Source organism: Lissotriton vulgaris, chromosome 7, assembly GCF_964263255.1.
Source record: "Lissotriton vulgaris chromosome 7, aLisVul1.2, whole genome shotgun sequence".
Classification (NCBI taxonomy): domain Eukaryota; kingdom Metazoa; phylum Chordata; class Amphibia; order Caudata; family Salamandridae; genus Lissotriton; species Lissotriton vulgaris.
The window spans coordinates 622,095,246-622,118,732 of record NC_141695.1 but is presented as its reverse complement, the minus strand read 5'-3'; the positions used below and the strand labels follow the sequence as shown (position 1 = coordinate 622,118,732).

General features: G+C 43.9%; 1 protein-coding gene across 1 annotated transcript in view; it reads left to right on the top strand.

Annotated features, from left to right (window-relative positions):
• Positions 1 to 23,487, top strand: part of MRPL58 (mitochondrial ribosomal protein L58) — a 120,837-nt gene that overhangs the window by 94,791 nt on the left and 2,559 nt on the right. The window contains exon 4 of the mRNA XM_086930794.1: positions 6,412 to 6,494. Coding sequence (XP_086786920.1) covers positions 6,412 to 6,494 — 83 coding nt within the window. The remainder of the gene's footprint in view (positions 1 to 6,411; positions 6,495 to 23,487) is intronic.

The following is a 23,487-nucleotide window of genomic DNA, read 5'->3' as shown; positions in this document are numbered from 1 at the left end:
TTGAGGTCATTAGGGTCGGCAGTAGGGTTTTTGAGAATGGGGGTGATTTGGCACAGTTGTAGGGAGGTGGGGACACAGCCGGTGGCTAGGGAAGTGTTAATGATCAAGGTCCAGGAAGGGGTAATGTGTTTGAAGTTTTGGACAAGTTTAGAGGGGGGGGTCTTTGGTGTGGGAGGAGGTTTTAAGTTTCGCAATGATGTCAAAGACATCTCTTTCAGTAACTGGCTGGAAATTATGCCAGGCGGCGTTATTTTTAAGTAGAGGGGGATTGGAATCGTGGAGGGTGGAAGGAATGGAGGGTAACGGGAGATCAGTGTTCTGTAGGATCATGGAGGGAGCAGGGTGGGGTGGGAGGGATGCGGGTGAGTTAGGGGAGATGTCCAAAATGGAGGTTGGGGTCGGAGTCTGAAGGAAGGATTGTTCTATTCTAGCAATTTGTTCAGAGAAAAAGAGGGCTATTTCTTAGCATCTAGTGGTCGAGGCCAGAAGTATAGGAGGAGTGGATGAGGTTTGATTGCGAACAATGTTTAGTTCTCTGGGTCTATTTTTGGCTTTGTCCAGTTGTGCTCGGAAAAAGGATGCATTTTGTTTAAAGATGTGTGTTTTTTGTAAGATGATCTTGCAAGTCTGAGGCGAGCTAGGTGCAAATGGGTAGGGTGCTGTCTCCACGTTCTTTCCGCTCGTCTAAGTGAGTGTCTTTCATTATTAAGCTCAGTATTAAACCATGATTTGGAAGGAACGGTTCTTTGGTTTTTGAACTTCAGCGGGGGCCAGGAGGTCCAGGGTATCCACGGCTGCTTTGTTGTTCTGTTCTGTAAGCTCATTCGCGTTCAGTGAGGGAGGGATGGCGAGAAGGTGGGCATGGAGTTTGGATTCCAGTAAATCAGGGGGGATATTATTAAGATTTCTGGACAGTTTCATGGGTTTAGTGATTTTCGTGGGAGGGGGATGGCAGAGACCGCTATAGAGAACAGAATGAGATGGTCGGACCAGTCGGTGGGAACTATGTTGGATAGGAGGGCTAGATCTTTGCTTGTAATGATGGCATCTAGGATTGCTCCTTTGGAATGGGTCGAAGATTTACAAAGTTGCTCGAGGTTATTGATCTCGAAGGTTGGATAGGAGGGTGATAGAGGGGTTATTGATCTCATTCCAATAGAGGTTGAGGTCTCCCAGGAAAATGTTAGTTAAAATGTTGTCCAATCGTGTGTTATTTCTATTCTACGTTGCAACACGAGATTTGTATATCTCTTCAATCCCTAGCGGCACAGTACCCAGGATAATGTGCTGCATGACTAAACACTTGTATGGTCCCAAAGGAGAGACCCTATTGGCTATGCCAATGTTTGTTTTAGAGAGCTGTTAATGATGTTGAGGAAGCAGGGTGTCCAGTGTTTCAGATATTTTATTTTGTGGAAAATGTGTGCCATGGTTTCACCAGTGTAGAGTGAAGGACGCAACGTAGTAGTCTTTTGGGAGTATTCAGACACAGCCCAGTTCCTTTTCGATTTGTAAGGTTTTTTTTGTGGTTTTAGATGTTGATTAGGAAAGCAAAGATTTCCTGTATGATTCGTGGATCTTGCTGGCAAAAATTCCACAATTTCAGTGTGTTTTCCACCCAAATGTGGAATAGTTAGTGTCTAGTTTTAAGTGTTTTACTATACAGACCGTTTGTTTCTTAGCTGCATTGATTTGGAGCTTGACAAAATTGGATATTGTTTACTGATCCCTCAAGACACATGGTGCATTTTTCAGATCGATCGACAGTTTTTTTTTTTTTCTCAGTTGGGTTTCTAAAGCTAATAAGATTTTCTCTCTCCGCTGAGTCCTGCAGATAACCACTGTTCAGCTTTGGCAACCTGATTACTCCCTTTAAGTGTTAATAAGTTAATTGGTTTTACTCACAGAAGAAATCAAACCTACAATGATAATGCCCAGATTTGCGGGAGACAGTTGGCAAGTTTAAAACAATATGGTAAGTTGGAAGTTGTTTGACCGTGTTTTCCAGTTTAAAATCCACCTTTGGATTTTTGTTTCAAAGAGGTACCTTTAGAGTTTTTGTTTGAATATGTTGATTGAGTTGGCTACTCTCATCTGGAAGATTAGGATATTCCAGCGAAACAGGGCAGTTACTGTTAACGAGGTGTCGCAGCTAGGAGCCAGAAATCTTTTTTTGAGTTTTAGGGAATGTGATGAAACTGGCATACTGAACAGGTCAGACTTGTAAGTAGAATAAAGCAGTCACATTTATGAGCGTGCAGTGATCAAAACACATGCAGATTTTAAATAGATTTTAGTGGACAATAGTGTACCCATTTCTAAATATAACAGCAAAGTAATAAATGGTTTCCTAATAATTGTGACTACTATGTTTATTTTGGAAACGTTTTAACTGTTCGTGTAACTTCCATATGTCACTTTTAAAATGTTAAATTGCGGCCACTGTAGATGAACAAGACAGTTTTGGCTTCTTTATCGTTGTTACAGTGACCAGCTGTTGTAATATTGGGTAATTGTTCTATTTGGTAGTCAAAAGGTAATCATATGGGTTTGTGGCGCAGAGAAGGAGCCCAGGAGACAGAGGTTGGTTTGCACAACAAAAGGTCTTTTATTATCTTTGGGCAGGTTTCCTGGACATAAACCATAGACTGAAAATCAGCGAAAAACAGAAAAAATGTTCTTTTGTGTCTCTCTTGCCGCAGAGAGCAGGCCTCGTTTCTTCCAGTTCCTGAACTCCGTTGGATAGGTCCACTCGTCCGTGGTTCAGGCAGCCATTGGAAAAGGGGGAAAGGGGTGGAACAAAGAAAAGACCTCGTAAGGAAACGTTCAGTAAAATAAGTAGAAAGTGGGAAAAGGGAGTGATGGAGCAAAAGAACACCCGACCGACACCAGTGACGATTAGTGAGATTCAGGCGCCTGTGCATAGACTAGGCGTTTAAACCGTTTTCCCGTTAGGGTGGCTTAGCAGGTGCCCCGCCTCTCCCTCCCGTCTTCCGTATACCCCAGGTGGCTCCGTACCTGTGTAAGCCACGACCCTCCGGGGCCGTGGCAGGCTTAAACGTTGTGCCGGAGCGGGTCTGGCTCCCTCTTTCTTGGGTTCTCGTTCGTGGGTCCTTCCACCTGCAGGGCTGGTTGCTCCGGTTCCCTTCCTGGGGCTGCCGCGCTACTTGGTCATAGCTGCCAAGGTTTCAGGTTGTTATGAGTGACATTTTCATAATTTCAGTGTAATTATGAGTGACATTTCAACGACTATGAGTGACACTTTCTCGGTAGCAAAATCAAGCAGTAAAAGACGAGGGAATCATATAAATGTAAGACATTACATTTATTTGAGCAAAGCTGCTAATGTTTCAGATTGCTTATGTGTGACATTTTCATAGATTCGGTGGATTTACAAAAGACATTTAACAACTAAATGCATGACAGTTAGAGCTACACTTCTTATGGCCAACTTATGCAATGAAGTCCATGAAAACAGACACATTTCAGAAATCACACTGAGTTCAGCAATAAGAAATTCGAACTCCGTAGCAGGTGCTTTTAAAGCAAATTTCTTTTTTTTAAATAATCAGCAACTTCCACCCCAACCTCAGCTTTAGGTGCGGCTGAATCAAACTGTTCTCTAAGACAAAAGAAGCAACCCACTGAGCTATCTACATATAATGCAGTTCATTACAATACAATATGCTGTTAGACTTTCTTTGCAGTATGCATATAAACTCTCTGCTCTACTTATTAGTGAGTGAAAACAGCCATGAGACGAACTCTGACAGCTCTCTAGCGGGGATATTAATCATCTGCCTTAACTCGAACTAAGCAAGTCTCACAGTGCTGCGAAAATAAAGGCTGCTGCTTGTAGTACCACTGACAAGTAAGGATATTAAACCCTTCAACTAAACTAGCAGTTTGATGATTTATTAGTGCAGACAAAACTCAGAGATGGCCTGCACTTACAGCACAAACAGACAACTTCAGTGTACCCATTTACAAAGCGCTATGCTGTGCTGGAGGCCCCCTCCCCATTCTCTTAATAAACATTTTGAGTTTCATCAGCGAATTATTAAATGCATATCTGACTTACCTAGTGTGGTCTCTTGATAGTCAGAATGATCCACTGAGAGGAGCTGCCTGCCTGTCACAGCAGAGATTGTTAGCTTGTCTCTTCTTAAGAGAGTCAGACAGACAGCCGTGCTACAGCCTCAACCTGTGCCACCTGCTCTCACTGAGAATCACGGTTGCGTGGTGAGTCCGGCCATGGGCACTAGTTGGGCTCTGACTGGCTAAGCAGGGTACAGCAACAGTATGTGCCCAGGTCATGAGGAGGTTAACAGGTGATCGATTGTCACCGGCGTCCTCCTTTCACTTTGGGCCATGCATCAGGGCGTGCAGAGGAACAGCAATGAATTCCTCAGTGCCTTGGGGCCCAGCTGGCAGGCAGGAAATGAAACATCCTGTCAGACTGGTACAATCGAATGAGGACTTGACAAGGCCCGGGAACATCTACTAAAAGTAGTTGTGGCCCTAGGTTCTTTGGCATAAGAAAGCCTTCGATCCCATGATGAGCAATTATTGCATTGTAAGTATGTGCCTCTGCAGAGTTAGAGACGAGCAACAGTAAGCTACATCTCTCCTCGATCCTTTGTCCGTGCACCGACCCTTCCCTCCCATAGAGAGAAGCTGTCACACCAACCTCGGAGGGGTGGGGGGCCTGGGCTGGGGGTAGAGGGATGGGAAATGAATAAATCCTCTCGGCTTGTTCTGTTCTTTCTCTGCCCCATGCTTACTGCGCCGGCCGGCGTGACTCTCTATGCCAGTGAGGACGGGCCCTCTCACCGGACCGCAATCTCCTGTGACCGCATGATGCAGCAGGGCTGGGCCCTGTCTTTCACAAGTGCCCTCAAGTTGGCTGGTCCCGGCTGCTTGGAAATAAAATTGCCGGCGGGCGGCATTGCCTTTATTAATTTAGTTCCTGGGCCTGTCCTTTCCTAGCGTAGCGATCTGACTGCAGGACAGGACAGATCTGAGGTGCAAAGTTCGCTCTGGCCCCGTCATTCACATGACTGCTAGACTGTAGTGCAGCACCCCTCCGGCATCGGTGTGTGTCCTCCTGTCGCGGCAGGTTCTTGCAAAATAAAGCCGCGTGGCCGGCCCTCTCTAAACTCTGAATGTGAGGCAGCTAACATCACTGTCTGCAGTCCGCCCGACCCGCGCTACGTGTGGCCGTGCACCTCGTGTATTAAATTTATCCCAGTCAAGTCCTGTAGTCCGTGTAAATGCCGCGACGGGCGAGGATATACCTTGGCGCCCGTGGTGAGTGCCTGCTGTGTTAGCCAGCATCCTGCTGAGAGGGCGGCCCCGCCCCCCCTAATTAATTGCCACTGTGTCCCGTGTCAAATTTAAGCCGTGGCGCGGCAGGAAATGACAGCGCCACGGACAGCCTGGAGCCAGCATTGATACATTGTAGCCGCCTAGCGCTGCCGCACTCTCACTCAGCCCACAAGCTGAGAGCAGCCATTACAACATTACAGATTAACTATTTATCAACTAGAGCAGCTGCTGGCACTGGCAGCAGCACGTCTCTCCGACGCAGAGCAGCAGGAGCCATGCACAGGCGCCTCTGGTGGCTCGAGTTTATGAGTCGGCAAAATGCGTGACAATGCATTTCAGTGCGGTGTTGCGGAGCACCACAATGAAATGCGTGAGTGTCACACCTGTTGCGTGATACTTGACAGGACTGCTTGGTCCTCCTAGGCCGGAAGTCACGAAGAAGGTCTGTACTTCAGGTTCCACCGGTGCGGGCGAGTGAATCCAAGGCGAGCACGCCAACTCCTCCGTCGTTTCGTCTTTGAAGGAGGAAAAGTCAGCTGAGCAGGTCACGTGATCGGCCGGAGAGGTCAGGGAAGCTCACTCTTTAGATGCAGTTGTCTGTGAATAGAGGAGGGGACAGGGTGACTAGTAAGGCGGCAACTGTTCATCGGGTGGCTGTTCCTTGTCACAGGGTTTCATTTGGCAAGACCTCATTTAAGGCATACATTGAGCCTATATTTCCCATGTTATGATGCGTTGTATCAATACTTTTCAAATGATGAACTTTAATGTGATGTGTATTTGTACTGTTTTTTGGAAAAGACTCATTGGGATATTGTAATTTACATTTAGGGATGTAAGTAGTCTGGCGATTAAGTTGCCTACATCAAACTTTGACTGTAATCCTGGCCACTCCAATATTTATACGTCTGACCATTTGTTTGTCTTGATTGCATTTGTTTTGATTGCATTCGTTTTAATATGTAAAATTTAAACTGGAAACTTTAAAATGGATGGTTTTCAAGCAATAACCAATACCACCTAACCATGATTGCAACTGAGAATTCTAGGAAGACTCATGCGTTTTTGTTTTCTTTTTTGTAGTTAATACAAAGGCTGAAATTCGCTTCCACCTGGCATCAGCAGACTGGATCTCTGAGGTTGTACGACTGAAAATAGCTGAAAAGGTATGGACTAGACAACTGAGTTGTAACTTGAGGGGTTAGCATGTAAATTGAGTTTGTGTTCAAGTAGAAGCATTTAACAAAGCCCAGCTCTTTGAACTGCTTTCATTTCCACAGATTCCTTTTGACACATTTCGTTGCTGCAGGTGTCACAAATGTCTGGTTAGATCTGCTCCTCTCTAAGCCATTACACTGGAGAAGCAGTACACATAGTTAGAGCCTCCTCCATCATAGTGGTTCATGTTTTTTTAAAACTTTGTTTATATCTCAAATCTCTTGCCACTGCCGAGTCTAACACACTGCTTTGCCTAAACTATGAATGAAGTATGCAATGTATGGAAGTGATGGTATTCTTAAACTTAGCCAAACCCATCCTTTCAGCGGGTGATCATTTTTGCTCACTGACTGATGTTTCGTTAGCAAGTAGAAATTAGAATGATCTGTTCATCCATCAGATGTCTAGCTGTGGAATGTTCTAACACCCACATCAAGTGTGTCATTCTAATGACTTTGCAGGTATTGGTTGCCAGGACATCTTGTTGACTAGTTAGTACTTCACTCAGTGACTCCAGCGTATCCTTTAGTGCAGTTTTTCTTGCACACCCGATGTAAGGGCTAGTATACCATGGTCAATACCCTGTGTGTAGTATGTGCTATCAACACAAAGTACTATGTTTGCCTTTGCGTAACAGGCTTAGTCCTCCAGGCTTCAAGAGCCTTTTAATCTTGGTAAGATGGTATGGCCTGAGATTCAGCATAATATACAAGTGAGAAATCCTTTTTCTGTTTGCACGTTTGCTAAAGGTAGCCAAGGCACACATTGGAACACTGTTACATTTTCTTCACGGTCTGTAACTTCTTTCCCTCGTTCTATCACACCATACCAGTCCTTCCTTTAATCTCCATTCCTCTTCTCCCTTTTCGATTGTCTCTTTCCACTGCTATTCTTTCTTTTTCCCACACCCTGCTCCCTTTTCACCCAGTTTTCAATTCCAACCTTTTGCTTCTGCCTCTTTTATCAGCCCTCCCTTTGTTTGTCTTGCTTCCTTCCACACATTCCTGTATACCCCTCCCCCTCTCTCTAAATTATCATGCTTTACATTAGGCGGCAAATATCAAGCCCATCTCTTCTGTTTACTGCCAAGTATTAAACCATGTGGAAAAGGCTGCAGGGTTTTTCAGTTGTTTAAGCTTAGTCCTGTATGCCACCTGACAGTCCTTCGCACCATCAGTTTGCACATGTTCAGTGAGTCTGAAGGACGAAGCTAATGGAGAACCCTAGGCATGCTCTGCCCACAAGTGGCCTTGTCTGTGTGTTAAAAACTGCAGACTTATGAAAATCTGCACCGACAAAGGCAAAAGTGAGAAGGCCTCATAGCATTGACAGCAGATGCGTTCTTCACACAGAACAGGTACAGCAAAGGCTGCAGTTGTGCAAACTTTACACAGAAAGAAAATGTTACTTGGCATCTGTTTGTGGCATGTAGTGCTGTAGATTCAAATGCTGTGGATACTCTTGCCATCTAGTGTTGGGCTCGGGCATGTGCAACTTCTTTTTCTTCGAAGAAGTCTTTCGAGTCATGAGGTATAGGGACTCCTCCTATGACTGGTAATGCACATGGGCATCAGTGCCATTGTTAGATTATTTTTTGTATGGCAGGTGAGGCTGAAGATGGAGCATAGAAAAGAAGATGACCATGCGAAAGACTCCGTCAACCAGAGGCTTCCAAAAAGGACGTTTGGTGCATGTGAATCTACAAACAAATGCTTTTTTCCCAATTTTTATTTTGAAATAACTTTATCAACATTCACAAGGATATACATTCTTGGGAGTAAGTGTTAAATAACATCTGACTTATTAGCAACATAAAGTACGAGTGTTTACAACAGACTTAGTACATGCCTATCATTTTGATACTTAAAACACATTGTCGACACCCAGACATGCAAGAGTATTAACATGGATGACCTCTGCGGCTATGTTGTCTTTGTGATGTATGTTAATAAGACTAGCCCCGTTATATGGTCCAGACTTTGTGTGGTGCCCAGAGTTGGTCTAGTTGCTGATAAGTGCGGGAGTAGGTGAGCCCAACAGGCTGATAGTGTGCAGGCACGTCGTGAATGGGTCCCATATGCTCTTAGGGCGACTTGCCTGTGGCATGAGGTCTCAAAAAGTAGTTAGTTACGTTTGGCAGCGTGTTACATCATTCTTTTTAGGTTCCGGTCTGTGGCCCCAGTGTATCGCCATCCGCCGCTTAGCCAGCAGCAGCAGCATCGCTGCGAGCCAGCAGTGTGCAGCCGTAATTTCCTTAACATACCCAAGCAAACACAACAATGCGTTGGGTGAGGTCAGGTCTCCCATGATGGCACAAATAGTCTCGCAAACCAACCTCCTGAAGCTCGACACTCTTGGGCAGGTCCAAGTCGGGTATAAAAAGTTAGCTTCCGGTGCTGCGCAGCACCAGTATCTTGTGTTGCTAGACTGTCCGATCTTGTGTAGGTATATGGGGATGTGATGATTTCTATGCAGAAATTTAAAATGGATAAAGCGCAATCTATGGTTAGTGGAGAGGCGGTCTGTTTGCCCACAGCAGTAATACCATTGTCAGGCATGTTCAGTCCAACCTGTAATACTCACACCCGGCGTGCCCTCAAGGTGTATAACCGGGAGGCAGACATCGTTAAGGAGTAGAGTTGGGTAATGAGTTTGTGGTGTAAGGGTGTGTGTGTGTGTGTGTCTATATAATATTCTAGTGCTGCAGTAGTTCGAGGGGGGCAGGGAATGAGTTGTTTACAGTTCTACACGTCTGTCTAATTTGGTAGTATAGAAGTGTACCCATCAAAGTGATTTCACTTGTGTCTGTACTAGTAAATGGGGGGGAGGAACTGGTCGTTTGGATACATGTCGAAATAGGTTTTGATGCCCAATGTCGCAGCTTGCCACGCCATACCACAGCACTGTAGAGGGGGAAAGGAGGGATTAGCCGCCAGAGCTACGGATGGTGCATAGAGCTGGCCAGCACCAATCAGTCTACGGATCCCCTCTCATGCCCATATCATGCACTCAATTGTGTTTATTTCTGGCCGGAGTGCTGTATATGGTTGGAACAAGGCCGTTTTCAGCAGCTATGGAGCGGTCTGATCGCTTTCTACTGCCAAATGTGGCTGAAACGGTGTGGGTTGTAGCCAAAAGTGTAAAAAGCCTACCTGTGCACAGAAAGCGCATCAAGTGTCGGGGGCAACATAAGGATCTCATACGACAGTCGATGACCTGCCCATACTAGCGCGATAATGTTGGAGCTCAGTCTTATAAACAACTGTGACGCGAGAGGAGGCAGGATGTTAACAAAGATATAAGAATTTTGGTTGCACCACCATTTTTGCAATTGCTATGAGCCCAGCAATAGAGTGGGAGCTTAATCCGTCCCTGTATGTGTCTCAATCCATTCGTCTGTTCGGCCATAATTTACTCTCCACAGTTCCTCTGGGTCTCTGCACAGCCATATGCCTAAATATTTAGTCGGTTTGGATGCCTATTTTAAAGGGTAGTTCGTTTGGAAGGATCTCGCATATTCAGTAAGCAGAAATAGGATCGATTTGCTCCAGTTGATCTGGATACCAGACTATCCCCTAAAGCGGATCACTTCCCTAGTCATGGGAGTCAGGGTAATTAATACATGAGTGCATGCTTGACATCTAGTGTGTGGAGGGCCCTGTCTGCTACTATGTCTGGCTGCAGTAAGAACACCGGAAGCTCAATTGTCTGATTAAGGTGGAAGGGGGATACCACCTTAGACCGAAACCTTTGGTTAGTCTTAAGGCGACTCAGTTGTGAACTTGGAAGAAAGATTCTTCTACTGTAAGAGCTTGAAGCTTGCTCATATGCCTTAAAGATGTAATGGCAACGAGGAAGGCAACTATCTGTGAGCGGAACTGGAGGGGGCAGAAGTGAAGAGGTTCATAAAGAGGGCCCATGAGTGGAGTCAGAACTATGTTCCCATTCCAATCTGGGCCCAGGGGCACTCTGTGTGGAATAATCCATTTGATTCCTTCCATGAAGGCTTTGGTGACGGGGACTCTGAAAAAAGAAGAATGTTCCCTGTTTTGTAGTTAAGCTGCAACTGCAGGCAAGTGGAAATGGATTGAAGTGTCGGCAAGGCCTAACGTTTGAAGATGAAGTACAGGGACTCAGAGTAGACTCTTTCTGCAATTCTCACCCCAAATCACATCCATTATGAGACTAATTCTTTGTGGTGTAGTGCCATTTGGTTCATCGGATGAAAAGAGTCTATTCAAGATGTACGGGCTATTATTTGCACAGCATAATAGTATGTGTATGAATTATCCATTAGTCGCTCTTCAATGTCTGATTCAGCTAAGAGGCATTTTCAGAAGCAGCTGGTCAAATCTAACCTGTTAAATAATGGTAACTATAGAGAAATGTTGTGACTTTTTTTTTTTTTTTTTTAGAGAATCAAAATTCTTTGGCTTGGTTAACATGGCAGCTCCTCCTGTTTTCGTGCATGCTCTTTACTGTTGGAAAATCAACAGCTTCTCACCTCCCCCGCTATACCCCCCATAAAATCACAGCAGGAAATTGTGGCAATTGCCTACAGACAAGGTGTCGAATAGAAGTATAAATGAGTTTATCAAACACCAAGTAAAGAGCTGCTTAGGGTGTATATCGAAGTACTGTTGGATTTCCCCAAGTCTTAACTGCCAATGGTCAACCCACTTCAAAACCAAACACTAGCTCATGGAACCTGTTGTGTGAACATTCAATAGAAAGCATAGAGCCCTGAGTTTCTTACCACAGTGTGGACTCTCAAAGCTCTTAACACAATAAAACTGAAAGGTTCAAAATAATAGAATACGAGGGAGGATCTAGGACGGCAAACAAGATGGCTGCTTAGGCTCCCGGCTCCGCCGACCTCCGTATCCCGCCACAAGATCCTGTACCTTATCCTGATTTTCCTCCCAGCCCCTGCCTGAATGAACTGTTCCTCATTCCGATTGTGAAATCCAAAACTTTTTATCGGCTGGTTTCACGAAGTTACATCAAGCTGAAGAATGTGGCCTATTCCAGCGGTGAAGCCGGGGCCTCGAGTATATGCAAGGCCAGGCTGCAGTGCAACAACATCGGCTGAGAGACCCAGGCAGGGTCCGGTCCATCGTAGTGGAGGCTTCTTTTGCGCCCAGTTTTGGCGGTGATTGTCTTCTTTGCTCAGCATTGATGGAGAGGTGACGTTGCTGCTACCGACTGTGGGTGGGGGTCCCCGCCCCGCGGACCCGGTGTTGGTTCCTGCCGGGTTTCGGCGGGTCGGGACCCCGGCCTGCGGCGTTAAGCCGGGTGAATGCGGCTGTAGAGAACGACGGGTCACCGTCCACGCTTGCCCTTTCGTGATCCTGTTTGCTCCCCCCGGAGATGCCAGATTCACCCGGGGGGTGATTGTGATTGGTATGGGACATGAGACTATGGATCGAACGGTGTTTGAGCTATCGCTGAGGTCAATATTGGCAGAACTTTGGGCGTTTCACTCACAAGTGGATGTTTTATTGACTAAAATGGATGCGAACCTGTCTAGGATGATACTCGTGGTACCGGATCCTGCCCCACTGTTGGAACAACAATCTGCAGCCGTTCAAGCTGCGGCCATTTTGACTTTGTGCGAGGACCCCGTGGGGGAGCGAGTATTGGAACCATCAGATGGTGCCCTAGAAGATGGTGTCCCCGAGGTCATGAGTGTACCACCGCACCATCCTTCACTATTGACTTTGGAGGTATCAAATGGCGTTCCCCCCCGGAGACTTGTGTTGTAGACTTTTCTCTCATCTTGTGGTAGTCTACTCCCTTCTCGGAGATGTTACGACCCCGTGGCAAGAAACTTCGGGAGTGTCCAGCTAAAAGTGGGAGACTTTCGGTGCCTGAAGCTCTCGTGGACTTCCTAGCTACAAGTGGTAATGGATTGACTCTCGAGGACTTCCTTCTCCGCTATGACTCGTTTCTGTGCTTTTGGGTCTCGCTGGGGAGGGTTCGTGTGCTGGTTCGAAAGGGTCAATGTTGAGATCAATTAAATCGGGACGGTTTGGAATGGCTATTATGGGCGCTCGATCTGCAATTGTTTGATTTAAGAGGCTGGGCGGTGTATCACGGTGCCCCCTAATTTCTTTTATAAGGGTCGCTTTATATCCGTCTTGTTGCGATAGGGGGTGTCTGTTTCTGGCGGGGGGGACTAAGGGGCTGGGAGCACATAAGAATATGCCCTGCTCCATTCTTCTTTCTCCTTCCTTTAGGGTTTTAGTTACTTGGGGTGACAGGCACGCTGCTAGTGGGGTTAGGCTATAGCCATCGGCAGGGGTGCAGGGTGGGGGGGGTTGGAGGTTTTTTTTATTTTGCCTTATTTTCTATGGCCTTTTTCTCCTTTCCCCCTTTAGGATCAGTATGGTTTGTGATTTATTCTGATTTTACTGTGTTCTGGAGTTCAGTGCCCATGCTTCTTACGTTAGTCGGACTTCCGGGTGGGCAGGCCCTGAGAACTGGCGCTCACAAGAATGTATATCGTATTGCTGTTTACTCTGATTAATAAGTATTGGCGGCTGAGTCCCACATACGGCTGTTTCTAGATGGATATCCTGTTTTTGGACCTGTCCCCCGTATCCTCCTGTTTGATTGTATGGCACCTGATCTGTTTATTCAATAATATAAAATAAAACCTTTATTATATCCTGTGACCTATTCATGCGTTCTAATACAAGTTCTATCCTGAATCGCTGCCGGACCTCAGGGTTGTCGGCTGATGAGCTGTGTTGTGGTTCTAATTATGTGTAGCGGCCGGCCCCTGAGGTTGTAGGCCCATACTTGTATTTTATGAATGCTCCAATAAAGGTTTTTTTAAAAAAAATAGAATACAATATATCCCCCCACCCCCATAAGTTACTCAAAAATAACAAGAAAAATATACTTTTACCTTAAAAATATGCAGTTACTCCATTAAAATCTTATTTCCAAAACCTAATGGGTTTTGTGATTATGCAAGAACCCCTATCTAGGTGTTGAACATTTTGATCACTTGTAGAGGAATTAAACTCCTTTTCACTGGTAATGGTTTTGTAATTCTCTCTCACATTCACCCCCCTTGGGAGATTCAACCAATGGCCACCAGCAACTAGCATTTGTGGAAATTCAAACTTTTTTCCCTTTTTGTACATGATTGGCTGATTTAATTTGCACTACATTTCCAACATGCGACCTTTTTCACACTTTTCTTTTGATCATACCAACACTACTGAGTTTGAAGCACATTCTCTTTAACAATAACATTACATTTTCAACATCAGATTCACTCTTCAACCATTTGGCCATCCAACCTGGACGAAAAGTGTTATTGGCTCTTCTACCCCTTAACAACTCAAAAGGAGAAAACTTGGTTGGTAATGAGGAGTGGTCCTTTAGAAACACGGCAGCATACTCCTATAGAACCACAGCATACTCCTCACAGATTTGCCATGGTTATCACCTTTTGCCCATTTTACACACTCCCATACAACGTGTTTCATCCTTTCAGCAAGACCATTTATTCGGGGATGGTATAAGGAACTCTAGTGATGTTTTATTCTACGTGGCATCTAGGAAATACTGAAATTCTTTTCTAATAAATCAGGTGCCATTGTCAGACATTTGAATTTCTGGAAACCCTTCCCTCAGAGAGATTTCTGAGAAATTCCTCCACAGAGCTAGCATAAGGGTCTCTTACAAAAGCTCCAGACACTTTGAACATTATCCCATCAGCACCAAAATAAATCTGGCACCTCCTAGCTAATGAATCGTAAAGACCCATAACCTCCATCCTTAATTTTACTGAAGGTCTCAATAGCACTTCAAAGGAGGAGCTGCTACTTTCAGACTTTTGTCAGCTAACGCACACACAGTGCCCTTCCACCACCTCGTCGGTGTCTGCATCCATTCTAGGCCACCAGAAAGAATCACAAATGCACCTTTTTGTGAGTGGAACCAAGGTGTCCCTCACATGCTTTATTGATTATGCCATTTCTCAACTTGAGTGGTGGAACCAATTTATCTGACCTAAGTACATACCGTCTTCCTTGGAAAATTCCTCACAAACTTTACAAAAAAGCTGATGCATGAAAGATAACCTTTAATTCTTTGGACAATTATTTTTGACAAACTCCAGTACTTGTTGAAACACCTGATCATCCCTTAGAGCAGAGGTCTTCAAACTTTTGTAGGTTGAGCCCCCCCAGCTGAATTTTTTTAGATGCTGGGCCCCCCCACCACCTGACAAAAATGTGTGGAATCTGGGACACTACATAATCGACTGCCACGTGCATATCACGAGCCATATCCATCAAATAATGTTCTACACAACAAGAATGTTTAGTAAACTACAGGTTTGTGAGTGGGTGTGGTGAAATGACAGAGGCTTACTATACAGTTCAAAACACAATTTTCCAAGATAAAAAGTTGTGCAAATTGTTTTTACTAGGATGCTTTGTTCCACACATGACATAGATTAATAATAACACCACCAACATAAATGTGACGGGTGTGCATGTTTTTTACCACAGACGGTCACTCTGTGGATGGATATTTGCTACTGCCATCCTCAGGTTGTGCTCCACATCTAGTCTTAAACGGTATTCAGTATACTGCAGGCTCATGGTTGCCCCATACCTGTTACCTCCAATATTCCAAGCCTATGCATCACAGTGTCATTAACTGTCTAGCAAAGCCTCTTGCTAGGGTCAAATCTTCTAGCGCCGGTTTTCTCCACTCTGCATTTTACTGGCACCTCTGCAGGCACAGTGTCATGGGCCACGTCATGGTGAAGTTACAAGACTAAGGGAAGACACACCAGAAGCAGGTGTGTGAGAGGTCAAACGTGCAGCACTGAGGTATGTTGGTATGGCCCAAAGCAAGGTGGCATCCTTTTCATTTAATGCTCAAAAGGCTTGGCAGTTCTGAGCAGCTCAGAGCTGCAGTGCCTGCATGCCCTCTGTTAGTAAGGACTGCAGTCACGCAGTCTGTCTCTGGCTAATAGTATATGGGTAAATCAAACGGTGAGGGGGGAAGATGGTATGGGTGAGGGTGGTGAACGAATGCACCAGGCAGCCAACACAGCAATAATAACTGAACTAATGCCTGCCTTGAGGCTGGTCGCCTTGCAACTACCTTGTGCCCTGAGCAAGAGCCCCTTCCGGTGCTTCTGCCTTGCTATGGACGCCAGCAGCACTGAATTGAGAGAACCCGGAAAGCAGCACTGGAGCCATTCTTGCACATTCAGCGTTTCCCACTCACTGGTAAGGTTGCTAAATACTGCCATACTGGCCATTTGTTCGTGACGATTTAAGGCTTAAGCATGACAAAATTATCAAAAAAGATTGTCTTCATAAAGTCTATACATTTTACAATGGACTTTGCCTTTATTTACTTTATTTAAGAGACAGTTATCTTTAACTTCGCAGCTTTCAGAACACTGCAAAGTATGCAGCGATGAGGGGAAAAATCTCGGCTTTTTGTATGAACCCGGCGCGAGCCAAGAAAATACAATACAGATCTTGCCACTTAACACCAAGTACGATAATGTGGCCCATCCGTAGCTGCTTCCTGTTGTGTATTTCATGTGAATTGTAACACTGTGAAATGTGACTTGTTAATCCTAAACACTTTGCATACTGAGATTACTAGTTTTCTCTTTTCCTAGCAGAATGAATGCACATACAATTTCCACAGTACAAAATGCACCTAGTTATGAAAAGCAGATGTTTTTTGATCAATAGGAAGTGCTCTGCAGCAGTTTAAAGATCTTTTTCGAGTTTCTCACAGCTCAAAAGGTTATAATTCGTAATATTTATCCATTCCCATGGACTTCATTGCTTTGTTTTGCTCGCGAGGAATTGTCACTTATAGTGGTTGAAATGTCACTCATGCCTGCAATGAAATTAAAAAAAATGTCACACATAGCAATCTGAAACCTTGGCAGCTATGTCTTGCGCAGCACATGAAGAAAGGAAAGCCTGTGAGGCGGCGCAGACATGAGGCTTGATTGATCACAAATTTTGAACCGGGAAGGGCTTGAACTGAAATGCTTCAGCTGCGGTGGGAGGCAAGGAGTCTCCTCTGAAACCAAAGGCGAAGGAACAGAACTGTCTTCCTTTGCTTTCGGTTTAACAGGGGCCTCCCGCCGCAGCTCTAACAATTAACCCCCTCCTGGGACGGTGATTAACAGAGAAAAGCATGGGCTGATCGGCCCGATGATTTCCCCTCCCTCCCCTCTACCGGAGTTCTCTAGTGAAAGACAAATGTAAGATTTTCGGGTGGAGTCCGCGCCCCCCCTGGGATGGTGTTGCGCCCCCCTGGGGGGGCGCGCCCCACAGTTTGAAGAACTCTGCCTTAGAGAAACTCTCTATGCTTCTTCAGAACACACACCTTATTCAGGTATTTTGATGGGCGCTACCTAACAGACTTCTAATTCTACATGGGAACCCAGAAAGAAAATCGGCTTGGACATTCTTGTCCCCAGAAATGTGTACCAGATCAAACTGAAATTGTAAAAGTTTACTAGATACCCTTAAAATCCTTGGGGTACAACATTTACCACCACCTCAACCAAAATATTCACTAAAGGTTTGCGACCAGTTTCTAGACAGAAACCATTTCCCCAGACATAACACCAGAACTTTTCCATCGCCCACTAACACGCCAACAATTTTTTCTTGCTCACCGAATACTGCAATTCGGCAACACGCAACTCCCCTGTAGACTAAAGCAGTGGTATATTCTGAATCTTTGAGTGAGCACAGCTCCTAACCCTACTTTGCTAGCATCAAACGTGATGCAGCAAGTTACTGAGTGATCAAATGGCTTTAGAGCTTTACTCTCACCCAATTCAGCTTTTATCCATTTAAAGGCTTCAGAACATTCTTAATCCCAAATTGATTTTGCTCCCTTTCTGAGCGCACTACTGATCGGTCTAATTTTGGAAGCTTAGTTTATAATGACTCGCGCATACAGTTCATAAAGCCCTAAAAATGCCTTGACACCACACTTGTCTACAAAAGGAGCCTATTCCACAATGAACTCAAACCTGGGTTGGGTCTGATACTAACCTTAAGGAGTATGTGTCCAAGATACTCAACTTCACTGCATAAGAATTGGCATCTCTTTTTTTAGTATTACCCCATAGACCTTGAAAATTCTATGTACGTTTTTCAAAATTACGTTATGCTATAACATTTGTTGCAAAAATCAGCACGTCACCTTGGAAAACTAAGACAACTTGCACCTCTTTTAGCATGTTAGGAATAAATAGGAGAGACAAACACCATGAAGTGCTTTGACTCTGGATGCAGATCTGCTTGGTGGTAGGCTGATACAAAGTCTAGTTTGGAAAATAAACTACCCCCTGCAGTGCGGGCAAATACGTTATTGATTTTGGGTAATGGGTAGGAATCAATCCAAATTTCTTTATTAAGTGACCTCCGGTCAAAGCACACACACAAAGTTGGACATTCCACTTGTGTGCAACCACTAACGAGGACAACCATAATGATGACTCTGTTGGTTCAGTAATAGCTTTAGTTCTTTCTCTAGATCCTCCCTAACACTGAATGGTACCCCAAGTAGTTTGCATTGGAGCAGGGCTGCCCTATTCTTGACTTTCATTTTGTGTTTGAATCCCTTCATCTTACCCAAGGTTTCTGAGAAGACTTAAGGGAACGTATGGTTCCACTCTTCCTCAATATCCTTGCATTCCACCACTAACACTTGTTGTTTGTGCTCTGGGCTAAAGATCATTATGAACAAACCATGGTGGAACCATATGAGAATGTTCAACCCTTTTATGGCAACATACATTTTATCGTCCTGTCTTTAAATTCCAACATAACTTCTATGTAGCCTAAAAGCTCAATTTTTCACCCTTCATATACAACCAGTGAACAGTCAGGTGTGAATAAAATCCCTCACCATGTGTCCTTGATTAATTTTTGAGTGATTATAGTGATCATTGCTCCTAAATCGACTAGGAGTTTAACATGAGAAACTTCTCCCATATCTTCCTACAACTACAGGAAAAATACTAATTCCAACACTGGTGTTTTCACGCACTGACTACTGCAATGCCCTCTTCCTCAACGCACAAAAAAAGGTCATTTCCAAACTTCAAATAATACAAAATGCCTCAGCTAGAGTTTTATTGGGTATTCCAAAATTTAGCTCTGTCTCTAGACATTTGGACCAACTGCATTGGCTTCCGGTCAGAAGTCGCACGAAATTCAAGGCCCTTTGTATTGTCTACAAGGCAATAAATAATATGGGACCTAAATTTCTTAGTTCACTCAAGCCTTTATCAACCTCCAGAACGCTTCGTTCCAATACTGCTCATCTGCTTCATATACCCAGAACAAGGAAAGTTAACTGGGGAGACAGATGTTTTACCATCGCAGCTGCAAAACTATGGAACTACCTTCCTTTTAATATAAAATCCAGTCCAACGCTGATCAACTTCAGAAAGCAGCTAAAGACATGGCTGTTTTCTCAATGACCTGATTATTCATAAATCACTCTAAATACTGCCTCAGAGATTTACTTTACTGGTATCAGATTTAGCTCTCAGCGCCGAGACACCTATGGGTAATTGCAGCGCTTTAAAAATCGCATAAATAAATAAATGATCACCCACATATCTCAACAATGGGATCAACACATGTGGCGGAATCCCCTGTAACACAACTGGCTTTTTTAAAAGCTTTTTTATGGTTATTGTTACAATTTGATACTTCATCTCCCACACTAAGCACTAAATTATTCAACCCCTCCACATCTGATTCATTCTTACTATCAGATTGCGTCACACATGCCCAAAGATTTTTTTCTTTTGACAGGCCTTGGCAAAATGTCCTACCTTCTTATAGTAGTTACAAGTAACTTTTTGGCAGGACAAGGTTTACCATTACTCGCTTGTGGGGGTTTAACACAATGGTAACACCTGTTGACCACAGATGGTTCCGTTTTGAACCCAGAAGGTTTGGTACCAAAATTTTTCTTGGACTTTTTCCGATATGAATTTGAAGACTTAATTACATTCACCTACTCAGCAGGCTTCTCCAAGTTATCTTACAGAAATGTGATATTTCAATACTTTTATTGTTTTGATGGTGTCGCCAAAGATGGGTTCCCCATGGATTAAAGTTTCTGACAAATTTGTTTATACCGGCACACAAATTGGTCTCTAATTAACTGATCCATGACATTTTCAAATTGACATTCAGAAATAAGTCTATAAAGGACCGTGATGTAGGTATTCACATCTTCCTCAACCTTCTGTTTGCGTTTGAAGAACTTGTGTATCAAGAAAATGGAACTGGGTTGCTTATCAAACATAATTTGAAGTTTTTTTATTGCCACCTCATGCAGCACTTCACTTTCATCTAAAAAGAACTCTGGTAACTACTTGAATGTAGATCTCCCTCAAAACCCAGCAAGTGGAAATAAACATTTCTTCCTTTTTTGCCTGAATCTGGAAGCTCCAATTGCCCCCAAATAAGTTTCAAACACCTCAAACCGTATCGACCACCTGACTGGAGGATCTCCTGGAGTGTCTTGGAATGATGGAGGTGGAGTCACCAACTGCATTGTGGCTATGACCGCAAAAATGAAATTAGCATTTTAAACTTCTAACATAGAACTTGTATAGAAGGTATATAGTTTGCGTGTCACTGTATGATTTAAACACACTTTGGATTTCCACCTCTGGCAAACTCATATCTCAGTTAACACGAGCTTCACCTATCGATGCCTACACACATTTCCATACAAATGACCCCTTCAGCAGGAATACACAGTGCCACAGGATCATGGATTTCAATAAAAAAAAAAAAAAAAAATATATATATATATGAAACAGATATTCATTTGCATAAAGTTCCAATATCAATCTCTACAAATACACCCATAATGAAAAAATTCACACCTTAGAGAAGAACAAGGAGAGATAAAGAAACACACAAAAGGCAATTTTCTGTCATAAAATCACCATATATTGCGGTCAAACTTCAAGTTTTCGGTCCCTACTTGTCAAAATGATTTCGAAGCAATCGAGCGAACTATACATTATGCGATGCTGCTAGCAACGAGGACAGCAGGTGGTCAGTAAAGAAAATGACACCACAGCCGTTGAACAACTAGGTGCTCAAAACTTGAAATTTTACCGCAATATACAGTATTTGTATCACCCTATAAGGAGTGGGGGCGGGGGGGGGGGGCTTGGGGGTTGTTGCCCTGACGATCAAGGGTTGAGACTCAATATAAACTGAAGTGAAAGAGGAGGAATGTTTTTAAACAAAAACATACAGATAACTAGGAAATAAGATGCTTTTGTTGTTCCAGTAATTATTTTATATTGAGTAGAGAGCGCACAAATTACTGTCTTGAAGACGTTTGGAATTTGTCTAATACTGCCGAATGTGTCCACGCTTATGTAAAGCTAAATTTGGAGAACATACCTGCACAATAGATGAGAGCGACCCATTCTGTGGCTGTATTGATTGTTTATACAAATTAGCTGATGATTTTATGACCTAGAAAATTGTCTTTTGCGTGTGTCTGTCTCTCCTTCTTGTTCTTCCCTATGGTGTGAATTTTTTTTATTCTGGTGTATAAAAAACTCTTTTTAAGTTCTCATTGTTTTATTGTATTTGTAGATATTGGAACTTTATACAAATGAATATCTGTGCCATTAAATATATATGTATATTTTTATTAAACCCATGCTCCTGTGGCAGTGGGTGCTGATGGTGTCATATGTATGGAAATGTGTGTGGGAACTGATTGGTGAAGCTTGCGAACTGTGAGATATGAGTTTGTGAGAAGGTGAAAAGCCAAAGATGCTTAACGATTTAATAATATGATTTATTTTAGACCAGCAATAGTGTGCTCTTCAAGGTGCAACAAGCAACATCCAAAAGTTAACATTACATTGTTAGGGTGCTTGTTACTGTAGACGAAACACCATGCAGAAATTATTAGACATGAAAAGGGTGCTTGTTACTGTGTACTAATAAGTGTGCTGATCACTGTGCAACAAGCAACATCAATAGAAACTTAAATTGTTACTGATCTTGACACTTGTAGAAGAGACACAAGCAAAAGTCTGCTTTTCACTGTAGGATAAACACTGCAGCAATTGTCGGGCATCAACAATATGCTAGAGTTCCTGTCAGTGCAGAAGATGCCGCGTTGTGAGGTGTAGAGGGGACCAGGCCTGTGGGGAAAAAATGCGGCAACTGAACACGCGGCAAGGATCACAACTAATAAATGCTATCGCCAGTTGGACTGGCACAAGAACAGATGTGAGGAGCTCAATCTAATTCCATGCTGTATTGGAAGTATGTATGCTGCAACTCGAGGCAGAGTTAAATATCCTTTGAAAGCCCCCGGCTGAAAATTGCCTTCAACAGATGAGTCGGAGACTCCCGGCTGGAATAATTGCTGGCGTGAGCCAATACGAAGATGTGCACCGATTAACATGGAAACTTGCAGCAACTTGTAAGAAGATCAGTATAATTGACCGCTTTCAAAGTGGAAGCCAAAATATTCCTAATGAACAAATTCATACCCCAATAGGGTTAGTCGCACAGGCCCGTTGACATTCCTCCTGCTGACTTTGTTCTTATTTTGTTACATCTCCCCTGAACGTTGTGCTTCACCCTTGTTACCCCCCTACACTTGTTTTATTGCATTACCCTCCTATTTGTATTCTGTAATGTATTCTCTTTCTTACCCTTTCTGGATATTGCCTCTGATATTTTTTTTTTGTCTGCCCCCCTTCATAATGTAAAGCGCTCTGTTATCCCTCGGGATCTTGTTCGCGCTATAATAAACTTTATACATAAATGCTTCCCCAAGAGCTTGATAGCTGTTTAAACTTGTGCCTGTGAATGTCTATTGGCCACTAGATGGCGGTGCAGCTTAAGCAGAGGAGACTGAAATTGTAGGAGGCCAGGAAAACAATGTGCCTTACTATGGCAGCAAGGATCATGACCGTGGCGTCTCGAAGTAGCAGAGGTGGGCCCTTTGATTTCAGCATTTCAGGCTGGGAGGAGGACAGTAGACCCTGTATTCACTGCATTCCGTGCGCCAGGCTGTGCCCCCCCCCCCCCCCATGTCAAGAGCGCAGGCAGGGAACAGAGATATCGGCCATGTAAAGGCAGCTATCTGTGCGCGAGCCTGATCTGTCATGACCATGTTGGATTACATATAGCCTGATGATCGCTGCGCATCGGCCGCACAACCGTTACCTTCGTACAAGAAAATCGTAGCAGGAGGCCACCAGTCATGTTACCATACACAGCTGGTTGGAGTTTGAAGAGCTTGATGAGGCAGAAAGTGAAAGTGGACAGAATGGATCCCTCGAAATCCGCACCACAGCTGCACCTCCTGATGAACGCTCATCATGTACAGACTTTCCTGCAGGGATAAGCCAACGAGTGGCAAGCAGGGTTAAAAAAGCCGCTCGAGTCGTCACCAACCAATCTATGGCGATTGACTACAGACAAGGTATAGAATAAAAGTATGAATTTGTTTATTAAACTGAGTAAAGAGATGCCTAGTGCCTACACCAGGGTACTATTGTCTTCCCCTAGTCTCAACTGCCAATCCACTTCAAAACCCGACAATACCTCATGGAAAGCATAGAACACTGAATAACTTACCGAAAAGTGGACTCTCACGCTCTTAATACAATAAAACTGGTTAGTTCGATATAACAGAAATGTACATAAATGAATACCTGTTGTGAAATCTGTCAAATAAACGCCGACTAGTTGGTCACTTTATCTGCAGGATATTTTGGAAGTAAGAGCGGATTACAGCAGCTTTCTGGAGACTGTAGGACTTTTCTGCTCTGTCTGTGGATCTATGCACGTTAGCAGCCTGTGTATGTTATTAAGCTGTTATAGGCCATGTATGTTGTATGTG